Below are 24,389 nucleotides of genomic sequence, written 5' to 3'. Positions count from 1 at the left end.
AACGCGGTACTCATTTGTGGGGGGGGGGGGGGGTCTTTAGTTCGGTGGCTGTCCTCTGATCTTTAGCTTTTTGGGGGGAGTACTCTGGGTTCGGGCCTTACTCCGAGCTCGGAGCCCTCCCTCTGGACAGCACACCAAATATGCATTAAACTTTACCCCCTAAATTGTATGCAAGTGTGAACTCGTGAAATTAGGTTTTATTAACAAAGTTCAGGAGAAGCAAGTGCAGATAATTAACACAGGTGGAGAGCACTCAGCAATCAATGGTAATAGGTTTATAATGTGTGTGAGAGTAGAAATATATGTATGTGTAAGGAGAATGTAAGTATGTGAAAGCAAGAATATATGTATGTGTAAGGAGAATGTAAGTGTGTGAAGGCAAGAATATATGTATGTGAATGGAGAATGTATGTGTGTGAAAGCAAGAATATATGTATATGAATGGAGAATGTATGTGTGTGAAAGCAAGAATATATGTATGTGAATGGAGAATGTATGTGTGTGAAAGGAGAATGTATGTGCGTGAGAGTAGAAATGTATGTATGTGTAAGGAGAATGTAAGTGTGTGAAAGCAAGAATATATGTATGTGAATGGAGAATGTATGTGTGTGAAAGTAAGAATATATGTATGTGAATGGAGAATGTATGTGTGTGAGAGTGCCAGAATGAATTATGGCTTGTACGGCCCCTCATAGTAAAATGTAGCTGGGGAGGTGGCTAGTAGTAGAGGTTGGTGCCATGTGATTTGTTTGAGTTTATATGCAGGCAATGAAAAGACTGCCTGGACTGGAACTGACCTGGAGATAGTGTTCGATCTCTTTTTGTGTGGAAGTGCACTGTTTGTTAGTGCTTCCATGTTTGTTTGTGCATGGACATGGTCTGGATGAGTAGACAGCCATTGTGCTGTGCTTTGTACATGTGATACCTCGTAACACGTTGTAGGACACATAATTTGTGTTTGGCTCTGAAACAGATTTTGAAAGCGGAGACATTAAAAGTAGGTCTATCAAAAGCACAAATCTTATTGCTATTGGGTGGCTGGTGCACTATAAATAACGAATGCAATGGAAGATATGAAATAATTTCCAAGCATGTCCCGCATGTCCCGCGACTCCGCGAGTATGACACATGGTATAATTTCTGCTAATAGTCCCACATATATTTGTAGTGTACTAAATAAGAGAGCTACAGCGCCCCCCAAAGGACTGTCGATTGGGTGTGTGAGCTGATGTTAAGATAAAAAGTTGTTCTTGTTCAGCCTGTTAATTAATATCATATTCTTGATATTAAGCAGTGTCCGTGAGTCCTTAAAATAGATTCTTTTTCATTCCAGTAAAATGCTGCAGCCGCTTGGATTACATACATAACAGTAAACATAGCAGTGTATTGGCCAGGCGATACAAAATTAGTATCAACATCTAGACTGGTGATAGATGTGGGGGGAGATAAGGGGATCACACACAAAGAGCAGGGTCAAGCTGGAGAGTTTTGATATGTTCAAAAAGGGGTTGCCAAAGCTTGTTGAAAATGGTGCTAGGTCGGTGAAAAGAGTACCTAATTTTCTCCAGTTTCATAAAATAAAGAACATCTCTTATCCAGCAAAGCCGCGTTTCCACCGCAGGAACTTTAACCAGGAACTAGGGACTTTGGCCTGGTACTTGGTGTGTTTCCACCGCAGGAACCAGGAACTAAATAAAGTTCCGGGTAAAAAAATGTCCCTCAGAAAGTCCCTGCTGGCGAGGTGGTACTTTTTCAAAGTTCCGGAACTTTCGGGGGTGGGACTTTGGCGCTAAACATGCTGATTGGTTGAGTTCAACCACCATTTATTTGGATCAACATTTTCTAAATATTACTGTTATTGTGTCATGAAATGCGAGAATGTAGTTGTTTAAAACTCAAATCTGTGGTTTATTTATAAAGACAGAGCCTATTTAAAAATGTGTTTCGCCGATCTCTGAGACGGTGAGCTCCACTCGATCAGCGGGAGCTCAGTGATCATCCATCCGGCCAGAAGCAGCCTCACCTCGGATAGACCTTCTGATATGTGCCGCTGGCTCTGATGTGTCTTTAGTGTTTTAAACATAACATAATTAAGCTGCAGCCTGCAGGGGTAAATCTAATGGGTTTTCTTTGGTCTGTATGCAATTTATCTATGTTAAAATGAAAATAAAATAAAAAAAATTATATAATATTTTGTTTCATTGTAATGGCTGCATATACACATATCCCTGAACTAAGTACATTTCTGCAGCTGTTATTATGCTTAAATAAAAAAAACAAAGGAGGCAGTGGTATTGACATCCTTTTTCGTTTTATTGTAAAGAAGAAAATTACAGGATTCGCGTCGTTGCGGACATCACACTCCCGAGACGAATGCACAAAGTCTGAACTAACTACCGATGATGCACGTCCAAAATCAGCGTACCTTTTTTTATTTTTTTTTATCAGCGGTACTTTGTATTGAGAAACGCGCGCAGACCTACATCACCAGTCTATTTGTCTAATCTTCCCGGTACTTTACACCGTGGTGGAAACGCAGAAAGCAACAGGTCTGGGGGGAAAAAAGTTCCTGGTACAAATGTTCCGGGCAATTTCGGTGGAAACGCGGCACAAGTGTAAGATGGAGGGTGGGGGCTTTTCCAATTCAATAGAATTAAACGCCTAGCTAAAAGAGTCAGAAAGGCTTCACAATCTGAAAAGTGAGAAGGCAAAGAATGGCTGACAGGAGAAACCCAAATAAAGCTGTGACTGGACAGAGTGGGATATCTGCCGAAGTAATGGCTGACAATGAGACACAATTTTGTCTCCAAAAGGAAGACAGGGCAGGGCAGGACCAGAACATGTGAATTAAAGTGCCTGAACCAGAACGACACCGATCACACTCCGAGTCAATAGACGGGTTAATGTGTGCTAACCTGGTCTTTGACCAGTGGGCTCTATGAACCACCTTGCACTGTATGAGTCTGTAACATGCGCAGAGGGATGAGAGTAAACCTGTCTCCTCATTAATCTCAGTACCAATGTCTTGGGACCAGACAAGGTGTAAATTATCAGAGGAAGATTGCAAATTAACAGTTATATTCACTAATTTACAAATTGTCCTTTTAGTACAAGGATCTACACCCAAAATGGTGTCTAAATCTTAAGGGAGAGGTGCATTTGGAAATTTGACCATTTTTTATTTTATTTTTTTGTACAAAATCTCGAATTTGTAAATATCTCAAAAAAAAATGTTGGGGGGAAATATTAAACTGAGAAGTCAACTGTTCAAAAGAGGCAAAAACACCATCGATGTAAAGGTCAGCAATAGAAACCAACCACAGGTCTCTCCAAGAGGTGTAAGCACAGTCTAAAATGGAAGGGTAAAACAATAGGGTTAGAATGTATTGGGGATAACACAGGGGTATTATGGAGACCAAAATGTCGCAAAAATTGGGTCCAGATTTGAAGACTGTTTTTAACGTATATATTATTTGAATATTTCATTGGTGACAATTTATATGGGAAGCATAAATGTGCTGCTAGGGAAGATGATTTACATGAGCTATTCTCAATATTCAGCCAGGATGGGGAGTTGTAGGAGTTGCTTGGCTGGAACCAGTAAAGAGTGGTGCTACTTCAGCTATGCTTTACAAAGTATAGAACAAGGAATAAAAATCTGAATCCATGCATTTTTTTCCTGCTTACATGTTCACCGGTCATATCCGATCTGTGCCACATGAGAGAAAAAAAATTGAATTGAGTCACTTGAACTATGCAGTTTAAATGGGGCCTAAATCGCACTGGACTATAAGTCGCATTTTTTGAGAACCAAGAACCAAGAGAGAACCAGTGGTGGAGTAGTTTTACTTCGTTACTGTAAATTTTTCAAGTATCTGTACTTTACTGGAGTAGTTTTATTTTGAGTAACTTTTACTTCACTATATTCCAAAGCATAAAATCATACTTTTTACTTCACTACATTTCATAAAACATATCGTTACTCCCAAATATCACGTGCTCCGACACGCAGAAGCGGTGTCTGATTCATCATGAACGAACTGAGTCTTTTCAAAATAAACTTTCAAATCGGATCGCAAATCACACCAAACGATTTGTTTTCGAATTAGAATGACCAGATTGCAGCCTAATGTGTATGGATTGCAGCTGTTCTGGAGTCGACCACTCATGATTCAAATGAACCGTTTAGTGCGAGTCTCCAGAAGTAAGAACTGGGAGTTCTTGCGCGTGCGTCTGATGTTGCTAAAAGTAAGTTATTAATGTTGAAATTTTGGATTTATTATTGTAACTGAAAATCATATTTAGGTCAAATTTGTTTGTTGTTTAGGAACTAAATCCATTGTAAAGAGTGATCTATTTAAGCCCACTGAAATGTTCGAGTGCAGACGATGCAGACACATCAATTTTAGGTAAAAATAAAAAAATAAAAAAATAAACACAGATTAAATACAGTTAACGTTACTCATGCATGTTCAAATTCCCCGCTGCCGTAATGTTTGAGCTCCACCTGTTAGTCCTTATCAGCCTTTGAGAGGAAGAGAGAGAACAAAGAGACAAGGCAAGTACACAAAACAGACACTGGGACATAACACTATACTTTAAATCCTTTAGTTTAAATGTGGTCCCATGAATAGCTTTTATATGGTTCTGTTGTGTTTTTTTATTTTTATTCTAGAGTCGCAACTAGGTACAAGTCGCATCAGTCCAAAAATACGTCATGACGAGGAAAAAATCATTTATAAGCCACACTGGACAATAAGTCGCATTTATTTAGAACCAAGAACCAAGAGAAAACATTACAGTCTCCAGCCGCGATAGGGTGCTCTATGTTTTCAGTGTAGACTACAGGAGCACTGAGCAGCATAGAGCGCCCTCTCGCGGCTGTAGATGGTAATGTTTTCTCTTGGTTCCTGTCAAATTAATTTTGATAAATAAGGCTGCATTTACACTGCAGGTCTTGATGCCCAAATCCGATTTTCTGACCATATCCAATTTTTTTCACGACCCGCTTAAATCATCTTTTAAAAGTGTCCTTAGCTTTTACACTATACTCTGCTGAAACTACCAAACATAGACGTGACCCGGAAAAGAAAGTAAAACAGCACAAAATACAATGGATGCAGATGCAAATAAAATTATAAAGTGTTTTGCTTTCCACAATATTTTGAAAAGTCAACAAAAAAAAAAAAAAAACAGCAAAACATTGGTCTCGTACGGCGGAGAAAAAAGAGGAGCCCTTGTTGCAGCCTGGGTGAATTTCGGGCCTATAATAAGTCTATAATAGTGCGAGTCTCCAGAAGTAAGAACTGGGAGATAACGAAGTTATTAATGTTGAAATTTTGGATTAATTATTGTACCTGAAAATCATATTTAGGTCAAATTTGTCTGTTGTTTAGGAACTAAATCCATTGTAAAGAGTGATTTATTTAAGCCCACTGAAATGTTCGAGTGCAGACGATGCAAACACATCAATTTTAGGTAAAAAAATAAAATAAAAAAATAAGCTAAAAAATAAACACAGATTAAATACAGTTAACGATACTCATGCATGTTCAAATTCCCCGCTGCCGTAATGTTAACAGTTTTATTAAAATGCCACCATCCACGTCCTATGTGACGTCTGTTTTTATATTGTTTATCAACAGTAACGTTATACATATGTATATTGTTTGGATTAACTAGACAAGTAGACAGACATGAATGTTTTTTTCATAACCGAACTGAAAATAAGTAAATATTAGCTGATGCTAACTGTCTAGCTAACAAGCTTGCTGGTGCTAACTTGAGGTAATTTTTATAAATAATGTCCAATATTTTTATTCAACCACCTATATATATATATATATATATATATATGATTACATCTGGGGAGAAAAGAAAGGATGTGATGTTCAGAACATGCTAACTACAGTAATTATCAAAGTGGGAAGAGATGCACCCCATTTGGCCAGGGGTGATTTTAAACCACAGACAAGGTTTGAGAAGGAAAAAAATCATTATGAAAATATAATTATATTTTCATTAAAATGTTCTTCCTAACTGCAGGCCTTATTATCATGTCATATATAACTGTGATGTTCTGTAAAACAACAAACTTTAAAATACTTTGTTCTTACTGGTGAAAATCAGATGGTCATCTCTGTTTTCTCTCCAGTACATCACAGTGTAAACTTCACAGTTAACATCACTCTCATCAACGTAGTCCATATCAACAACAAAAATATATCTTGACTCCATATAGTGATTATAAAAAATATGGGCTAATATAAAATTAAATTAAGTAGCCTATATAAAATTGCAAACATCTATCTTTCAGTACTTTTTTACTTAAGTACATAACTAATCGAGTACTTTTGTACTTTCACTTGAGTAAAATAGAAAAATGAGTACTTTTACTTTTACTGGAGTAATATTTTACTATATGTATCTGTACTTTAACTCAAGTACTTGATTTGTGTAAATACTGTAAATGTTACCTTAAATGTAAATATATATATTAATGCTATGGTCAGGAGCTGCTGCTGGATATACTGGAAGAAGAAGGTGGCACAAAAGAAGAGGAAGAGCAAAACAGAGAGGTAGAAGTCAGCATTAGACAACCATCCCCAGAAGGACCTGATGGTATGCCCATTGTCAGCAATATTATCATGATTCTTCATTTTGGTTAGGTCATATTTAAACTACAACGAATACAAATGAGGTTTATTTTATTGATGTAAAATTTCATACTTGCATTGTCCCTCATAACTATTTTTACGTGAAACAGCCAACCCCCACCACTTGCAACCCCAGTAATCAAATCCTAGACACTCCCCTGGTAAGGGGCAACAACAGTAAGTCACCCTTAAACCTATTTGTTCATTAGTGTGAATAGAAATGCATAAAAAATAAATAAATAAACAAATAAGTGTTGTAAAACCTATTTCCAAGGGTGAGTTGTTGATCTAATGATTTTTCTTAAAAGCAATTTATCTGTTAACATTTAGGTGTTTGATGTTAAAATATTAATGAACAGATTCATTACATAAATTATGTTTTTTTTCAACACAGGTGCCAAGTTACCATCCAAATGCTGTTCTTATACTTTTAGGAGAAATATCCCCATTACTACAATTGACTCCTACATAGAGACAAGCGTGGAATGCCCCAAACCTGGAGTCATGTGAGTTTTAATTGATCATATTCATAATAATTCTAACAGTAAAAATCTATTATACTGTGTTTGTAAGATTTCTGTGTGGAGTAACTGATCTTTTCCTTCTACCAGTTTTGCCATCAAGACAGGTCTTCGTATCTGCGTGGATCCTCAGCTGAGCTGGGTGAGGAGTGCCATGAAAGCAGTCGATGAGCGTGATCTATACAAAAAAAATGAACATCGCGGTCATGTGTTGTTTTAACCCAACAAGTTGGGTTATTTGTTTAACCCAGCATGCTGGGTTGCTTTTATGATTTAAAATTACTATACTGCTGAACCCAAATTGAGCTAGAAATTAAACCTACAAACCTTGCTCATTTTAAAATCCCTTTTACACACACACAGAATGACTATCAAAATGTAAATATTAATTTAAAGAAAACAGTCAAAAGTAACATGCATGTAAGAAGAAATGCTGAAAAGTATGAAGCATTTGTTGAATATATCTTAAGATCAAATGTAACGTTTGTGGTAAATTTTGTCATATACATTTTTTTTTCCAAAAAGCTATTACCGTAATTCCTCAAATAAAAGCCAGGGCCTTATTTACCTGAACTGCAAAAGGTAACAGGCTTTTATTGGAGGCAGGCCTTTATTTCTAATTCCATCTGTTTGATAAGTAATTGTTTTGAATAAACCGCTTTAAACTAAAAGCGATAGTGTTCCAGTGGACAGAGATCATAACATTAGCACAGAATCTGTTCAGAATCAGTCACCAAAAGAATCAGTTCGGTTCAGACGTGCTCTGTGTTATTCTGCTCCACGCGTGTTCGTTCGTTATTTGCCCCTGATGATTATCCACACAAATTTACCCCCGGCCTTTATTTAAGACTAGCCTTTATTTGTCTGTGTTGACTACGCCCCCGGCCACTATCAGAGGCCCGGCATTTATTTGACTACCGGTTTTAATTTGAGGAATTACGGTATACAATAATTGCAAATAGTACAATAGTTTTGTAAACTTCTTTACAAAACTATTCTGGCATGACAGTAAATAAACCTCAACATTAACACTGATGTTATAACATTTATCAGAAACATGTGAAAGAATGTGAGCATGTGTATGAATGACAGAGTAAACTCAATTTCTACTAAACAACGCTGAAAAGGCATTTAACATTTTGTTTTACAAATTATACACCTACAGTTTGTTTCATAGTCCATGAAAATAGATGAGGCATCTCTGCCAATTTTCATGATCTCTTTAGCATAACTGATGTAGTCATGAAGAAGCCCCATCAGCACAGCATGTGACATCATCCTCATCCAGGGCAGCGTCCTCCTTTAAAACCAGTCCTGCATCAGCTTAGGGGAAAGGACATTCTCTTCTTTGACCAGCGTTCATCAGTCAACACCTGTTCTTCATCAGTGGCCTAAAAAGAGAAACCCATTTGAAAAAAGAAAACTTTTAATAAAACATTTTCAGATAGAGGTGTATTCACATCAGTACGGATAGGTAAATAGTCTGTTTTATAATTTCAATACTTTGTGTGGTTGTTTAATGTCTCCGTCCACCACAGCGCTCGAGAATGCTATAATGGAAGCACAAGTGTGAGGGCATGTCATATTGTATAAATAAATATTGTTTTCAGAACAAGGATAATCCTAACAAGGATATATATCATATGCAATATAATTAATTTGTAAATTGCAATAAAATATGCTAACAATTTTAAAAATCACTTCATCAGCCTCACAATAAATAGGCTATATTACATAACACCATTTGCTTTAGGAAACTAACAGTTAGCTTACATCTAATTTAACCACGAAAAAGATAATGAATTAACATGTAAATGTTAATAGCCCTCTCTTAAAACCTAAAAAAAAATGTTATATTTTAAAATAAGTAAATATGACATAAGCCACTATAAGCTCTATTGGGAATATTTCCACCTACCATGGTGTCGTCCGATGTTAATGTGACGTGCATGTTATCTTTCATATCCACGTTCCCAACCCAGCACCAAAATTGTGTTAAAACCATAGACTGTATAAAAACAACCCAACGTCCCAAAGGAACACATTTTTGTTTCTTAAGTGAAGTATTAGCTCAGTAAATCTCTTTCTGTAATGCTCTGATATTCTTTTCATTATTATCATGTAAAGCATTGTGTCAAGTAACTGCATGTTCTGATCCATTAAGTGCTAAAAGAATTGTTTTACATTTAACTACTGTTAATTTTACTGCAAAATAACATGTAAACAGACAACAATCACCCTGTTCTTAGGAGGATTACAGGGACAATTTATGATTGTATTATTTTAATGTAGGCTGAAGAAAGAAATGTGCTTTTGTTTGATTCTGTATAACAGCAGTTATAGATGTTCTTAATTCTAATAAAAAGGAATACAAAACGATGATGAATTTTGTTGTAAAATAATTTCTCTCTTATACTGTACCTCAGCAACAACGGCATAGGAGAGCTTACCAAGACAAGATCAAAGCATTTCTGGTTAAAAACAACAGAAAAAAAGGCAATAAATTGTGACAGAAAAAAATTAACAGGCAGCAAATTAAATTAAGGCAATATATTAACTGAATTTTTATATTAAATAGTTATTTATATGTACATATGTTCATGTTATCAGTTCCGGTGTTCAACCTTTTCTGTGTTCATAAAATTAAAATGTCCTATTTTGCACTCAAGAACACATAATTGAAATTAGTGAGGATAGTATTCAGTACAGCAGATACAACACACCACAGACAATAAGTGTTGTGTGACTAAAAAGAAAAAAAAAAAGAAAACAAAAACAAGGAGAAACTGTTTGGTATGGAGTTCCAGTATTTGGGATTCCAAAATAATTGTATTGTTGCTTTTATTTTTTTTTTGTCTGAAATCTTTTCAACAAAAAAAATCTATTACTAATTTGCACATAGATTCCATAAGCCAATATGGTCTACATTGGCAATACCACGATGCACAAGTTAAAACAGATACAGCTTTTTTTTTTTTCACATGAAGTATTAATAAATTACCTTTCAAAGCAAGATTACTCAAAGTACTACTACTAATAAGTTGTATTTATGCTAATCTACAGGTTAGGTTGTAAATGATATTCATGGTACTAAGAGAATCTTGTCTGTTGATGTGTTTTAAAGTTCCAAAAAAAGTAAAAACCATGACCACTTGATTATTAAAACATGAAAGATTTTTCAACATCAATTGCCCACTGGGAATTCCGACAGTGTCCATATGTTTCTCATTGGGACAAATGAAGATTCGAGTCAGTGTCTCTTGAACCACTGAAACAGAGACGAGACATCACACAGAGGATCTTGTAATATGGGCAAGATCATATAAATTATATTGGCTCCTTTTTTGTTTTTGGCTCTTCGTTATGCCCAGCCCTTCATGTTCCAATCTAAATTACATCAGAACATAAAAAAAACAATACAAATTATAATAACATTAAAGCCCATTAAAAAATAAAATTACATTTTGATTGTGTTTTAACTTGTTTTACAACTGAAACATAAGCTTAGTAAATTTCTTCCTGTGATGATAATTTTTTTTTGTTATTGTGGAATCATGACAAATATCTACAGGTTTCCTTTTTGAGTTTGTTGTATCTTTAATCTTCTGCATTAAATGTCAATACCTTTTCTAACTGTACCTTTACTGTAGAAGAATGCAGTAAACTTGTTTTAACTGATAGTGTCATGATTCCTATACAACAACTTACTTATTATCTTTAAGCAGTATTAGTACCATATTTGTTATTTTGCCACATTATTTGAATCATCTGAATCATAATTTCTATATCGATTAAAGCAACTCTTAAATTGTTTTTGTTCTAGTTTATAATTGTTTTATATTACACACTTAATTCCAATTATATATATATATATATATATATATATATATATATATATATATATATATTACATTACAAAAAAATTACAAATGAATATTCCTATGAATATTTTTGTTAAATTCTTGTACGGCAATAAAGGCAAGGTTAATCAAATGGCCAAACAAAATCTAAAATAAATTCTTCTGTCTGTCTTCTGCTGTTAATGCAACACTTTAAAGTATTTACATTTAATAAAATTAATTAACCTAAAAATAATGACATGCAATTTCTCAAAAGTAACCAACGTTTAGCTCATGAAACACCTAAACTATTTTGTGTCTGTACTGGAGTGCGTGCTTGTTGCCATGGTCATCCACAGCGAGAGCCAATCGCAAGCATCCCCTGTGAACTTATTAATATTAATGAGACGCAGCGGCGTGACCGGAGATACTCCACTGCGCATGCCCAGCCCCGCGCCACTGCTGCTTCCAACAACAAGCGGTAGTAAGCAATATGGCCGACCTAGGGAAGAAGTACTGCGTGAACTGTCTTGCAGATGTTACGAATTTGCGGATTCGCTGTGCCGAATGCCAAGATATTGAACTCTGTCCGGAGTGCTTCTCTGCAGGTGCCGAAATCGGCAACCATAGGCGATGGCACGGCTATCAGCAAGTTGACGGCGGGCGCTTCTCGCTCTGGGGTCCCGAGGCAGAGGGAGGATGGACCAGCAGGGAAGAGCAGTCGCTGCTCGATGCCATCGAGCAATATGGATTTGGTAACTGGGTACGATTCTCAAATGAGTCTATATCGATGCGGCTTTAATAAAATTATTTTGCATTGCAACACGTGCACATCAACACAAAATGGTCATGTTGATTCAGCAACAAATGATGCATAGCTGACTTAACTAACTTAGAGAAAATAGTTTGTTAGGAATCAACCAGATCCCCTAGGTGTGTGTGGTGCATATTGTCTTGAAGGATTATTTAACCCAAAAATGTATTTCAATTTTGGTCATTAATAACAGCTGCAGAGTATAGAGTTTCCACAGAGAGAACAAACTGTGCTTTGCACTATTACTGAAAGCACTGCCTTTGTTATTCATTAATATTTGCATAGCTTATTTGCATTAATATAACGTATTAAGACATTACATACATGTTTGAGTCTGTAACTTTAATATTATTATGACCTGTATGTTAAAAGCTTCACCCAATTATGAAAATTCTGTCATCATTTACTCTCCCTCTTTTTCTTCCAAATCCATAAGACTTTCTTTAATCTTCGAGACACAAAATGAATAATTTTTTTTTATAAAAGCTGATGAGATTTCTGTCCCTCAATTGAAAGACAAAAAACTTTCAAAATCTTCATAAAGACATTTTAAAGCTAGTCAACATGAATCAAGAGGTTTAATCCACGTCTTCTCAAGAGACAGAGTTGCCATCTTCATTTGTGCTTTCATTGTGTTTGTAACGACATTAGGGTGGGTAAATGACAGAAATTAATTTCTGGATGAACTAACTCTGTATCCTTGTTCATTTCTGTGTGTTAGGAGGATATGGCAGCCCACGTGGGTGCCTCACGTACCCCTCAGGAGGTCATGGACCATTATGTGAGCATGTATATCCATGGGAATCTGGGCAAAGCCTGCATCCCTGACAGCATCCCCAACCGTGTGACAGACCACACCTGTCCCAGTGGAGGTCCGCTGTCTCCTAGTTTGACTACCCCTTTGCCTCCTCTAGACATATCTGTGGCAGAGCAGCAACAGCTTGGATATATGCCGCTCCGTGATGACTACGAGATCGAATACGACCAAGAGGCAGAGAAACTCATCAGTGGTCTGTCTGTGAACTACGACGATGAAGATATCGAGATCGAGATGAAACGAGCTCATGTGGACATGTACGTGCGGAAGCTTCGTGAGCGCCAGCGACGGAAAAACATCGCTCGTGATTACAATTTAGTGCCAGCCTTTCTGGGACGGGACAAAAAGGATAAAGAGCGAGAACGACCAGGTGGAACAGGAGGGGTTGGGGGCGTAGGTGGAGCTGTAGGATTGGGAGGTGGTACCTCCATTATTCCGACAGGGTCACTGGGCTCCTCTTCAACCGCAACGCCAAAACGCAAAATCACCAAGGAAGAGAAAGAGCAACGGACAAAACTCCGTACACTCTGCCAGTTCATGCCACAACGTGAGTTTGAAGAATTCTTTGACAACATACACAAAGAGCGCATGCTGCGGGTGAAAGTTCGGGAGCTTCAGCGTTATCGGCGGAATGGCATCACAAGACTCGACGAGTCGGCCGAGTATGAGGCAGCACGCCACAAACGGGAAAAACGGAAAGAAAATAAAAGCATTGCTGGCTCAAAGAGAGGTAGCAGTGGTGGAGGAGGAGCGACCGGGTTTGGAGGAGGAGTTGGAGCAGGAGGTGGGCTTGGAGGAGGTGGAGGAGTCAGTGCCATCAAAGAGGAGGGGAAGGACAGTGAGTTCTCCGCCATTGAGAAACTGTCTGGCTTTGAGCTGCTTTCTGATCGGGAAAAGGTACTGTGCAACTCTATGAACCTAAGTCCCACACGCTATCTGACTGTCAAGACTATCATCATCAAAGATCACTTACAGAAAAGGCAGGGCATTCCCTCGAAAAGCCGCCTACCCAGCTACCTGGACAAGATGCTGAAAAAACGGATTCTGAATTTCCTGTCGGAGAGCGGCTGGATATCCCGAGAAGCCTCGTAACCACACTGTCCAAAGATTTGGCTGTAAGAATAATGACTGTAAACATATTTTTCTACCGTTTTATATTGCATCTCAGAAAAGCCTGTGAAAACAAAATGACTGTAGGTGCCACACTACTGGATGTGGGCCTTCAGTCAGTCTAACATGTCTGTTTTCGGTCTCAGATCTTCTCATAGGAACATAAACATGGTTATAGAAGGTACTAAATCAGTAACAATAGGAAACTTTCCATAAGTTGTCCTTTGTAATATGTCAGAGTATACAACAATAACCCATTGCCCCACGTTAAAATGCCTGTTGAATGTTTCCTGCCAATAGAGAATGAATAGAGTGTTTAATGTTGGACAGAGCAGATCTTTAAAATGGGTTCAGTGTTTCTTGTTTGGTAATAAGGAAACTAGGTCAGGTTGCCAAAAGTCTAACGTACCTGTGTTCTAACCTGAATTTGCCGGTTTCAGTTGGATTTATTTGGTTTTGTCAATTGTGGGAATGTTGAGTCACATGAAGCATGCTCCATACTATCTAAATGTCTGAAGTTCATGTTTGATGATTATTATTTGTTGGAGTTGACCTTTGTGAGGTTATGTTACATTGAGCATGTTTCAGAGGCTCAAGTTAAATGGCGAATACCCCGATTATATAAAGTATTAGTTTGATATCATTCTTATTTGTTGGGTAATGGGAGGGGAAAAAAGTCAACACAGCATCAAGGGTTCTCATGTCAACATGTTCACAGTTTATAAGCTGAGACTGTATGTTATAAATGCATACTACAGTTTTTTAATTTTCAAATGACAAAAATCTTCATGCAATACCAAATCTTAGATTACAACGGAGACATATTTTTCCATGATTTTTAATGTTATACTTGACTGATTGAGTCTACCCCAAAGCTGTAGAAGGCTAAGAAAAGCACTGTTCACAGAGGCCAATATAGTTTTGAAATGTTTAATATATTAAGAGTCAAATAGAATTGAAAGGCACAGTATCATTTGTTTGTTTTTGTATACAATATTGGAAACAACTGTGTTAAGTGTGAATCTGTTGTAAAGGACAAGGTGGTGGTCCTCATCTGCTTTTATATCATAGTTTTTGCCCAAGAGATTGGTACATATAAAGTCCCATAAACAGTCATTCATTACTGAGTATGCTTATGTTCTGTGCCTTGAAGCATATTTGCCCTGGTTGATGCTTTTTATTCCTTTCCTTTTCCTTGAAATTAATATTATATTTTAATATTAACTTGTACCACATCAAAAATGTACAAAGATTAAGGTTTATTTTAGATGTTATTTTGGCTTGATTGTTTTTCTTCAGATTTCTATGGTAGCTGTAACTGCCCCACACAAAAATATTTGTTATGACTAAAGCCATTAAAAGGAAATGGGCACAGTTGTGCTCGGAGAGAAATTCATTCAAGACATATATGTAGGATATTGGCTGTGTGACCGTTTGATAAAAACTGGTTGTAGGCATTAAAGAAACTGTTATATCTCATGAAACTTGGTCTAATGAAATTATGAAGCAAATATGAAGGGGTCTTTTCTGTTTCCACTGTGTTCTATCGCTGCCTTTTTATTTCATTTGTATAAAGGTGCTTACATTTTTAGAAAGGGTTAGTTTGCAGGTTATGCTTTATGGTTGAAGGAAACCCGATCACTGGTTAAAGTACCCAAGCCATTATTCAAGACTAGTTTAATCAACCAACATTACATTGTTTTTGAGGAAAAATTTACCAATTATTAGGGTAAATATATACACTTTAAAAATCATTCAATATGCTATTTTAGAGAATATAAATATTTTCACAAAGTAAAAACCAATTTTAAAGTAAATGTGAGCAGAGATATGAGAATTACCATGACGTCACAAAAAGACACTATTGCAAGTTAATTTTTAAAAACAATGTGAAATTTCAAAAGGTTTTTCTTTTTGCTTCATTGTGCCATGTATGTCCTCTGGTAAAATAGTCAATTTGGGAATTATCATATTTGTCAAAATGTTGAGTATGTGGAAAATATTTTATTGCATATGTCATGTTATTTCCTACTTTGTATTAAAGTGTTGAAATATAACCTTTTTGTCTGTTATTAAGAAAAGAACCTTCCACCTAAAATGACCAACAAACCTATGGAAGGTGTAATAATGACACCATTTAAAAGGAGGTAAATTCTTTATTTGACAGTTGTCTGCTTGTTCACATAGATGGAAACATTTAATCCAATACCTTTTTAAATTTGACGTTAATATTTTTAATATAATTCTATTCATATTTCAACCACAATTTCTAAGGACTGATCTTTCAAGGGGCCTTAAAAGATCAGTGCTTCTTCTTTTCCCAAGATCTCCACCAAAATTATACATTTTATTTTTGGATAAAATGTTACTCTCAAATCCTGTAAAGAAGACTTAATTGTTCTCTCATACAAACTGAAAAACTACATAACACGGACAACAAAAGTGAAATTTACCAACTGCTGTCACAGACATCACCAAACCTGTAACATTCTTCAGTGAAATAATTAATGTAAGAGCAAATAAGCATGATAAGAAAAGATGTTCAACAATGTAATATGCTGCAGTGTTCCTTTAAAAGCTTTAGATTATTCAAAAGCTTCCGTTTCTCAGAAAGTCTCAGAAGTCCCTGGAAAGGTGATGATCCTCCAGAGAATACTGATGCATCCAGTCAAAGATTCTGTGACTCTTCTACTGTACCTCATACATGCTCAACTCTTGTTTTTTTTTTTTGTTTTTTTTACTGAATTATTAAATCACAAAGTTTAGTCTGGCATTGTCCTTCAGTTGTCAATATATTGGATTTCACCTCTCGGAGGCACAAAAAACAGTGGAGCTTAAGACCAGCTAACTTACAGAAATCAATCAGTTGACCCGGCCACAAACCCATTAAAGTGTGTAAGACGAGTTAGGGGGCTTTGACTACACCCACCAGAGCTGGCCGTAGAGTACGACCATGCAGCTTGTAGCCTACTTTAGTAACTACAGCTATGGTACCTGCCTCCTTGCCCTCCACAGGTGCATGAAAGACAGCCTCATGCTCATAAGGGTCAAACTTCTGACCATCAGGGTTAAGCTTAACAAGGCCGTGTTTTTGGAAGACCTTTTGGATCTGCACCTCAGTCATTACAAGGCCATCATAGAGATTCTTCAGGTGTGGATTCGCAGTAGATATTTCAGTTTTTGGTACGCTTTCTGTTGCCTTCTCCAAGATGTCAGCCACCTCCAAGAGATCTTTACAGAAGCCCTGGATTCCTGAGAAAAGAGATGGGAGTTACATTTTTTTATAAACTGACCAGATCCAGAAATGTTGGTTCACAAAAACTGCTTATAAAAGAATTATAATAGCTTACCATAAAGCTTAGCATCATCAATCATCTTTTGACTCCTTTGCCTAAGGTTCTCAGTGTCTGCTAGCGCTCGCTTGTATTTATCCTTCAGCAAAAGACGATTAACAAAAAGATCAGACCATGAACTACAAACAGCATGCTGAATCTTCAAATCCATATTCTATTTAAACTGCTCCCCTCAACAAAGATAAAAGAAAAACACATATTTGACAAATGACAAAACCTCATTAACTATTTGCAATGATTTTCTTTTCTTAAATACCTGCAATCATTTTAATAAAGAACTCATCAGATTTTATTGTATTGGAATATTACAAGGAATAATGACAATATTTTTGGAGTTTCTGTAATAAGTAATCTGAATGCTTCACATGTAAAGAAATGACTAGGCTGCTGTAGAGACTCAAACTCACATCCCGAGCGAGGCAACGAAATCTTCTGAACATCACTAATCTGAAACATGAACTTCTTAATAAATAGAACCATTTTTTAAACAAATGTGAATAAAAATGGATAAAAGTGTCCTCAGTGTCTAGGGTAATCTTGCATAGCCAAACCTTCAGTCTGATGGCTAAAGGTCTGGAATCCATAGCAGCTTTCATTGGCCAAGGCCCAGCCATGAGACTGTTTGACCATTGTCAAACAACCAATCACAGTTCGTTTCATTCAGCGTGACATTTCGGGTTGTGGAAAGGTCACCACAAAAACAGACCGGTGTGAAAAATTATCGGGACGTATTTTAAAGATTCTATGCCGCAAACGTTACATTTTTCACATACTTAATGAAAATCCAGCATTTCGTTTATCCTGATAAGTGCTTGTCGTCACAGTTGTAAACACAATGGCTTTCTTTCGTAAGGGGGTTTGGCGCCACGGTATCTTTGTTTCCAGATGTAACATTAAAGAACGCGACACACACGTCTCGCGGAAATCCTGTAGAATTCAACCAATCCAATGACGACTTCAACACTCCTGCAGTGTTACCACTTTTGTGTGCCATATGCATCAGAAGTTTACCCAACGGTCCGTGGGCGTGACATGTATGTCTAGGGAAACTAAAAGAGCTGTGGTGTCCTTGAAATACAAGGGCAACTGAAGGTCAGGATGTGCAGTGGAAATAAAAACTTCTATTGTCAGATTTCATGTAAATTTACATCTACAACTTCCATACAACAGATGCTAAGAATACAGCAATACCGTAACATCTTTTAGCTGTTCTTCCAGTTGTGTCTTTTCTTCTATGAAGGCTTTCTCAGCTGCACTGGGCTCTGGTTTCTGAGTCACATTCTCTTCTTCAGTCCCAGGCACTGAGCTTTTCTGTTGGGCTGCTGTGCAAAGGAGGCGTGGAGTCGCCCTGAGAGAAGTTAAAAGATGAGAATATTCACCAACAGATCCCTTGCATTACAGGTTAAATTAAAATTTTATTACATTTATGCATTTAGCAGACACTTTTATCCAAAGCGACTTACAGTGCATTCAGGTTATCAATTTTAACCTATCATGTGTTACCGGAGAACTGAACCCCCAACCTTAAGCTTGATAGCGCAATGCTCTACTAATTGAGCTACAGGAACGGTTATATAAATATATATTTTATTTCATGCTGACTGTAACAGAAATTGTCATGGTGAAGCAAGTATGTAAAGACCAGTAAAATTTTTTAAAAAAAGTTCTATAATAGACTACGGTAGTTAATTTAAAATAACTGCTTCTTTATGGGTAACAGTCATATCTGAATGGGTGATGTAAGTTTTACTTTTGAGCATGTAAAGAATTTAACCTTAAACTGGTTAATTTTATTGTAGAATATATATGACAGGGCATTCTAGATACCTTGACATATGCAACTGGTTAAGAGATGGTCTACAACTATCATGAAGTGAAATAGTGGCAGTACAACTAGTATAGACTTCAGTAAGTGTTTTAACACTAGCAGGCGTTGGAAACAAGTCTTTCATTGCCATGCCAACTTGTGGAAACTATTTTTAAAGGCTTAAAGAGATTAAAACCAAAATCCTGAACACAATGGAAAAACGTTCTGTATGTAACATACAATTATAAATGACGGACCTTAAAGAAAACAAAAACTGAGAAGCAACTGTAATGTAATCCCATGGAACTAAACGTATCTGACAGGACAAAAAGACAATAATGTCTAAACACTTGTCACGTGAAGGTAATATCACTGAGGGTCCTTTAGCATCAAACATTCATTAGTGTAAAGCCCACGCAACGGAAATATAATTCATTTTTGCAAAATATTTAACGTTACCCAAGCATGGACATCATCTACACACGATAACAGTGCTACGAAAACTTACCTTACTAGTGAAGGGGACGCTATGATAGAAGAGGTCTGTCTGATCGCACGCACACACCAGGTCGCCATCGTCCCACAGTGTCCACGCTGAGAGACCTGCAGAGTGGAGTGTCTCGTTCAACCAATCGCAGCTCCTGTTCTTACATGCTTGCCTTACACGACCAATCCTCGATGTAGTCAAAACTGACGTAATTCTGTAGTTTGGTTGAGAGGAAGGTCGAAACATTCTGCACGTGACAAGGGACTGCGTCGTGTTCCTTGGCCGACTGAAGGTTACCTCACACTTTTATTACTCAACAACACCGAGCCTTTACTTCACTCCCAGTCCATCAATTCAGGAAACACACATGAATACATTTAAAACCTGCTGTCGAAATTGCATTAAATCTGTATTGGAAGACTCGTATTTTATCGTGGATAGTGTAAATAATTCAAATGTAGATGCAGACATGTAACCTTAAGTTAACAGAAATTCTTAGTGGTCAGACTTAATGACATGAGTGATGGAAATTCTAAAACAACAACAACATCTAATTGTATATTTACATCATGTATATGTTTAATTATAAAAAATATTATTATTATTTTTTTTAACTTAATCAGTTGTCAATATTTAGAATTAAAGTAGATGTTTTTGTGAATTTTCTTTCATGTTTTAAAGCAGACAACTGACATTGTTTACTCTTTAAATTTAGGCCAGTAATCCTCTGATTCTCAGTCAGCCTTGTCTGACTCTTGGATAAATCATCTGAGAGATTAAGGTCAGGAAATCCTAACTTGTGTCCTGATTTATGTTTACAAACAGTTTCTGCTTGCATAAGGAAGATTTCACGTCTTTGTCATGCCTCACGTTTGACCTGATAACCCTTTCTAGGTCAAAATGTTGTCTAGGGGTGCTCCGATCGTTAATGCGCATCTCGTCAGTAAAGCCGGTTCTCTAATCAGCGGTTAATTCTATCAGGCGCGTGATTTCACATAGAGCAGCTGTTACTACACAGAGCCGTTGTTAACTGAGAAGATGCGCCAATAAACGCTGAAAATGAAGTGGATTTGCGCATCTTCTCTATTAACAACGGCTCTGTGTAGTAACAGCTGCTCTATGTGAAATCACGCACCTGATGGAATTAACTGCTGATTAGAGAACCGGCTTTACTGACGAGATGCGCATTAACAATCGGCTGATCGTGATCGGAGCACCCCTAATGTTGACATCAAATATGAATGGTTAGCACTGTGCCAGTGTAAAACAAATAAATAAAATAAAACACCTTCTACATGCATAGCCACCTTACTGCATGTTTGATGGGATATGCATATATTATTTTGGAATTCCAATTTGTATTTCCAGCTTAATGTTAGACTTTGGGTTGGTAGTCTTGTCTTTTGACTTGTATTCTTGTGTTTTGTAGGTTAGCACTCTTTCTGAACTTGTGGAAAGATTTTATACATACATGCAATATACAAATTTACAGGTGCATATCAATAAATTAGAATGTTGTGGAAAAGTTCATTTCAGTAATTCAACTTAAATTGAGAAAATTGTTTATTAAATAATTTCATTGCACAAAGACTGAATTAGTTTAAGTTTTTGGTTCTTTTAATTGTAATGAATTTGGCCCACATTTAACAAAAACTCACCAATTCACCATCTCAACAAATTAGAATACTTCATAAGACCAAGAAAAAAAAAGAAAATTTGTGAATTGTTGGCATTCTAGAAAGTATGTTGATTTACTGTACATGTACTCAATACTTGGCTCCTTTTGCTTTAATTATTGCCTCACTTCGGTGTGGCATGGAAGTGATCAGTTTGTGGCACTGCTAAGGTGGTATGGAAGCCCAGGATTCTTTGACTGTGGCTTTCAGCTCATCTGTATTTTTAAGTCTATTGTTTCTCATTTTCGTATAGATTCTCTATGAGGTTCAGATCTGGTGAGTTTGCTGGCCAGTCAAGGACACCAACACCATGGTCATTTAACCAACTTTTGGTGCTTTTGGCAGTGTGGGCAGGTGCCAAATCTTAAAAAAAAAGTGACTTAAAAAAAAAAACCCAGAGTGGACCAACACCAGCAGATGACATTAGACCCCAAATCATCACAGACTATGGAAACTCAACACTGGATTCAAACAATTTAGGCTATGATCTTCTTTAGTGTAAATGATGTGACATACACCCAAGTATAGTGACCCATACTCAGAATTCGTGCTCTGCATTAAACCCATCGAAAGTGCGCACACACAGCAGTGAACACACATGCGGTGGAGTGGGCAGCCATTTATGCTGCAGTACCCGGGTTCGGTGCCTTGCTCAAGAGAACCTAATTCATGATATTGCCAGCACAAGACTCAAACCCACAACCCTGGGGTCAGGAGTCAAACTCTCTAACCACTAGGCCTTCAGACTCTAGGACCTTGGTTTCCAAATGAAATACAAAACTTGCTCTCATCTGAAAAGAGGACTTTGGACCACCGGGCTACAGTCCAGTTCTTCTTCTCCTTAGCCCAGGTAAGACACCTCTGATGTTGTATGTGGTTCAGGGGTGGCTTAGCAAGAGGAATAAGACAACTGTAGCCAAATTCCTTGACACATCTGTATGCCTTGACCCCAGCTTCAGTCCATTCCTTGTGAAGTTCACTCAAATTCTTGAACTGATTTGGCTTGACAATCCTCATAAGGCTGCGGTTCTCTCGGTTGGTTGTGCATCTTTTTCTTCCACACTTTTTCCTTCCACTCAACTTTCTGTTAATATGCTTGGATACAGCACTCTGTGAACAGCAGCTTCTTCGGCAATGAATGTTTGTGGCTTACCTTCCTTGTGAAGGGTGTCAATGAGTGTCTTCTGAACCACTGTCAGATCAGCAGTCTTCCCCATGATTGTGTAGCCCAGTGAAACAAACTAAGAAACCATTTTGGAGGCTTAAGAAACCTTTGCAGGTGTGCTGATTTGATTAGCTGATTGGCATGTGACCTTATTCTAATTTGTTGAGATCGTGAATTGGTGGGTTTTTATTAAATTTGAGCCAAAATCATTACAATTAAAAGAACTGCAGACATAAACTAGTTCAGTCTGTGTGCATTGAATTTATTTAATACACAAGTTTCACAATTTGAGTTGAATTACTGAAATGAATTTTTCCAGAACATTCTAATTCATTGAGATGCACCTGTATACAGTTGCAATGAAAATTATTAAACACCACAGACACTGCAGTACTTTACAAATACAAGCTTCTCTGAAGATCCACGATTTTATCAAAATTGCATCAATAACATTTTACTGACATATTATAAGTAATAATGTCAGTATTTTTAGAGTGGGGTTTTGTGTTTTGTTTGTAGTACTCAATCTCCTGTGGATGCGGAGCTTGGGCCAGGACTGATTGCCAGTGTGATGGACCCACCATTGATGTCAGTGAGAGCAGCTGGCATCCCCAGGTCCTCAGCACAGGCCGGAAGTCATTCATTTTCAATGTGAGCCGGCATCGAGAAACTGCACGGCGCGACTAGGCAATTAAGAGTGTCGAGGATAGTTGAAATCAGTTTAACTTTATGGTTATGTCAGCATTCTGTCACCAATGGAGTTTCGGTTCCTTGCCACTGTCGCCTCTGGTTGCTTTGTTGTGGTCACTTCATCTACAGCGATATCGTTGACTTGATTGAAAATAAATGCAGAAACACTATTTAAACTGAACAGAGATGGCATTAATGATGAACTGCCTTTAACTGTCAATTTGCATTATTGACACACTGTTTTCCTAATGAATGTTGTTCAGTTGCTTTGACGCAATGTTTTTTGTTTAAAGCGCTATATAAATAGAGGTGACTGGACTTGACTTTGACCTGGTGGTCTCCTGTGCCATTGCATAATGGCTCTGGCCTTTCACTGTTCCACAAGTCTGCCATTACTCCATGGTCCAGACCTTCCACTATACACAAATAACTGCACTTCAAAGAACCCTCTCTCAAGCTACTGGAATTTTCAGACAACACCACACTCATCTGCCTCATTCAGGATGGTGACAAGGCTGCTTACAGAATGGAGATTAAAGAGCCGGCTGTCTGGTCCAGTCTTAACAACTTGGAGCTCAACATGCTCAAAACAGTGGATATGGTAGTGGACTTCAGGAGGAACCCCCTTGCTCTCCCCCCACTCACCATCATGGACAGTACTGTAACAACCGTGGAGTCATTCAGATTCCTGTGCAATAACATCTCTCAGGACCTGAAGTGGGACATTCGCATAGACTCCATTGAGAAAAAGGCCCAGCAGAAGTTTTACTTTCTTTGACAGCTGAGGAGCCACAGGAGCTGCTGTAAATGTTCTACTCTGCCATCATTGAATCCGTCCTCTGCAATATTAACTGTCTGATTCAGCTCAGCTACCAAATCTGACCTCAGAAGACTACGTCTGATAGTCTGGACTGCTGAGCAAATAATGGGTACAACCCTCCCTACCCTCCAAGAACTGCAGTCGTCTAGAATGAGCAAAAGGGCTAGCAAAATCACTCTGGACCCCTCACGTCCATAATACTCCCTCTTCTAATTGTTGCCATCTGGCCAGACACAGAAGCAGTTTCTTCCCTCAGGTAATCCATTTTATGAACACTTGACAGTAAACATGAACACACAACACTGTTATACATTTATTTAACACATACTTATTTACATTTCAACCTGTACATAAATTGTCTCTTTTGTATATAGTGTTTTTGCTATTTTGCACATTGTCTACTTTGTATATATGTATATTATTATGTTTCTTGTCATCATGTCATTGTGCCACAATGTGGAGCTTCTGTCACTAAAACAAATTCCTTGTATGTGTAAGCATACCTGGCAATAAAGATCATTCTGATTCAGATTATATTTTGACTTCTTGTGAATAAACTGCACTTGGGTTCTCACTTCAACTTGTCTTCAGTGGACCATTTGTTACAGTAATGTAATAATAATAATTAATAATT

The 24,389-nt window shown here is 37.4% G+C and overlaps 3 protein-coding genes across 3 annotated transcripts; 2 read left to right on the top strand and 1 right to left on the bottom strand.

Moving 5' to 3' along the window:
* The first annotated feature begins 2,714 nt into the window (after positions 1-2,714).
* LOC128017509 (C-C motif chemokine 8-like) lies at positions 2,715-8,859 on the top strand. The gene is made up of 4 exons (XM_052602929.1): positions 2,715-2,774; positions 6,513-6,621; positions 7,051-7,162; positions 7,268-8,859. The coding sequence occupies exons 1-4, from the start codon at positions 2,715-2,717 to the stop codon at positions 7,395-7,397; spliced, it is 411 nt and encodes a 136-aa protein (XP_052458889.1). The 3' UTR covers positions 7,398-8,859.
* A 2,430-nt stretch (positions 8,860-11,289) lies between these two features.
* On the top strand, positions 11,290-14,230 carry LOC128016783 (transcriptional adapter 2-beta). Its single transcript, XM_052601572.1, has 2 exons — positions 11,290-11,779; positions 12,552-14,230. The coding sequence occupies exons 1-2, from the start codon at positions 11,510-11,512 to the stop codon at positions 13,737-13,739; spliced, it is 1,458 nt and encodes a 485-aa protein (XP_052457532.1). The 5' UTR covers positions 11,290-11,509; the 3' UTR covers positions 13,740-14,230.
* Positions 14,231-15,893: 1,663 nt separating this feature from the next.
* LOC128016784 (grpE protein homolog 1, mitochondrial-like) lies at positions 15,894-19,593 on the bottom strand. Its single transcript, XM_052601573.1, has 4 exons — positions 19,426-19,593; positions 18,302-18,458; positions 17,108-17,189; positions 15,894-17,009 (listed from the first exon to the last, which is right to left on the bottom strand). The coding sequence occupies exons 1-4, from the start codon at positions 19,491-19,493 to the stop codon at positions 16,663-16,665; spliced, it is 654 nt and encodes a 217-aa protein (XP_052457533.1). The 5' UTR covers positions 19,494-19,593; the 3' UTR covers positions 15,894-16,662.
* Positions 19,594-24,389: the final 4,796 nt, after the last annotated feature.

The sequence above is a fragment of the Carassius gibelio genome, chromosome A7, assembly GCF_023724105.1.
Source record: "Carassius gibelio isolate Cgi1373 ecotype wild population from Czech Republic chromosome A7, carGib1.2-hapl.c, whole genome shotgun sequence".
NCBI classification, from domain to species: Eukaryota; Metazoa; Chordata; class Actinopteri; order Cypriniformes; family Cyprinidae; genus Carassius; species Carassius gibelio.
The sequence above is the reverse complement of the archived record's forward strand: the minus strand, read 5'-3'. Positions and strand labels throughout refer to the sequence as shown.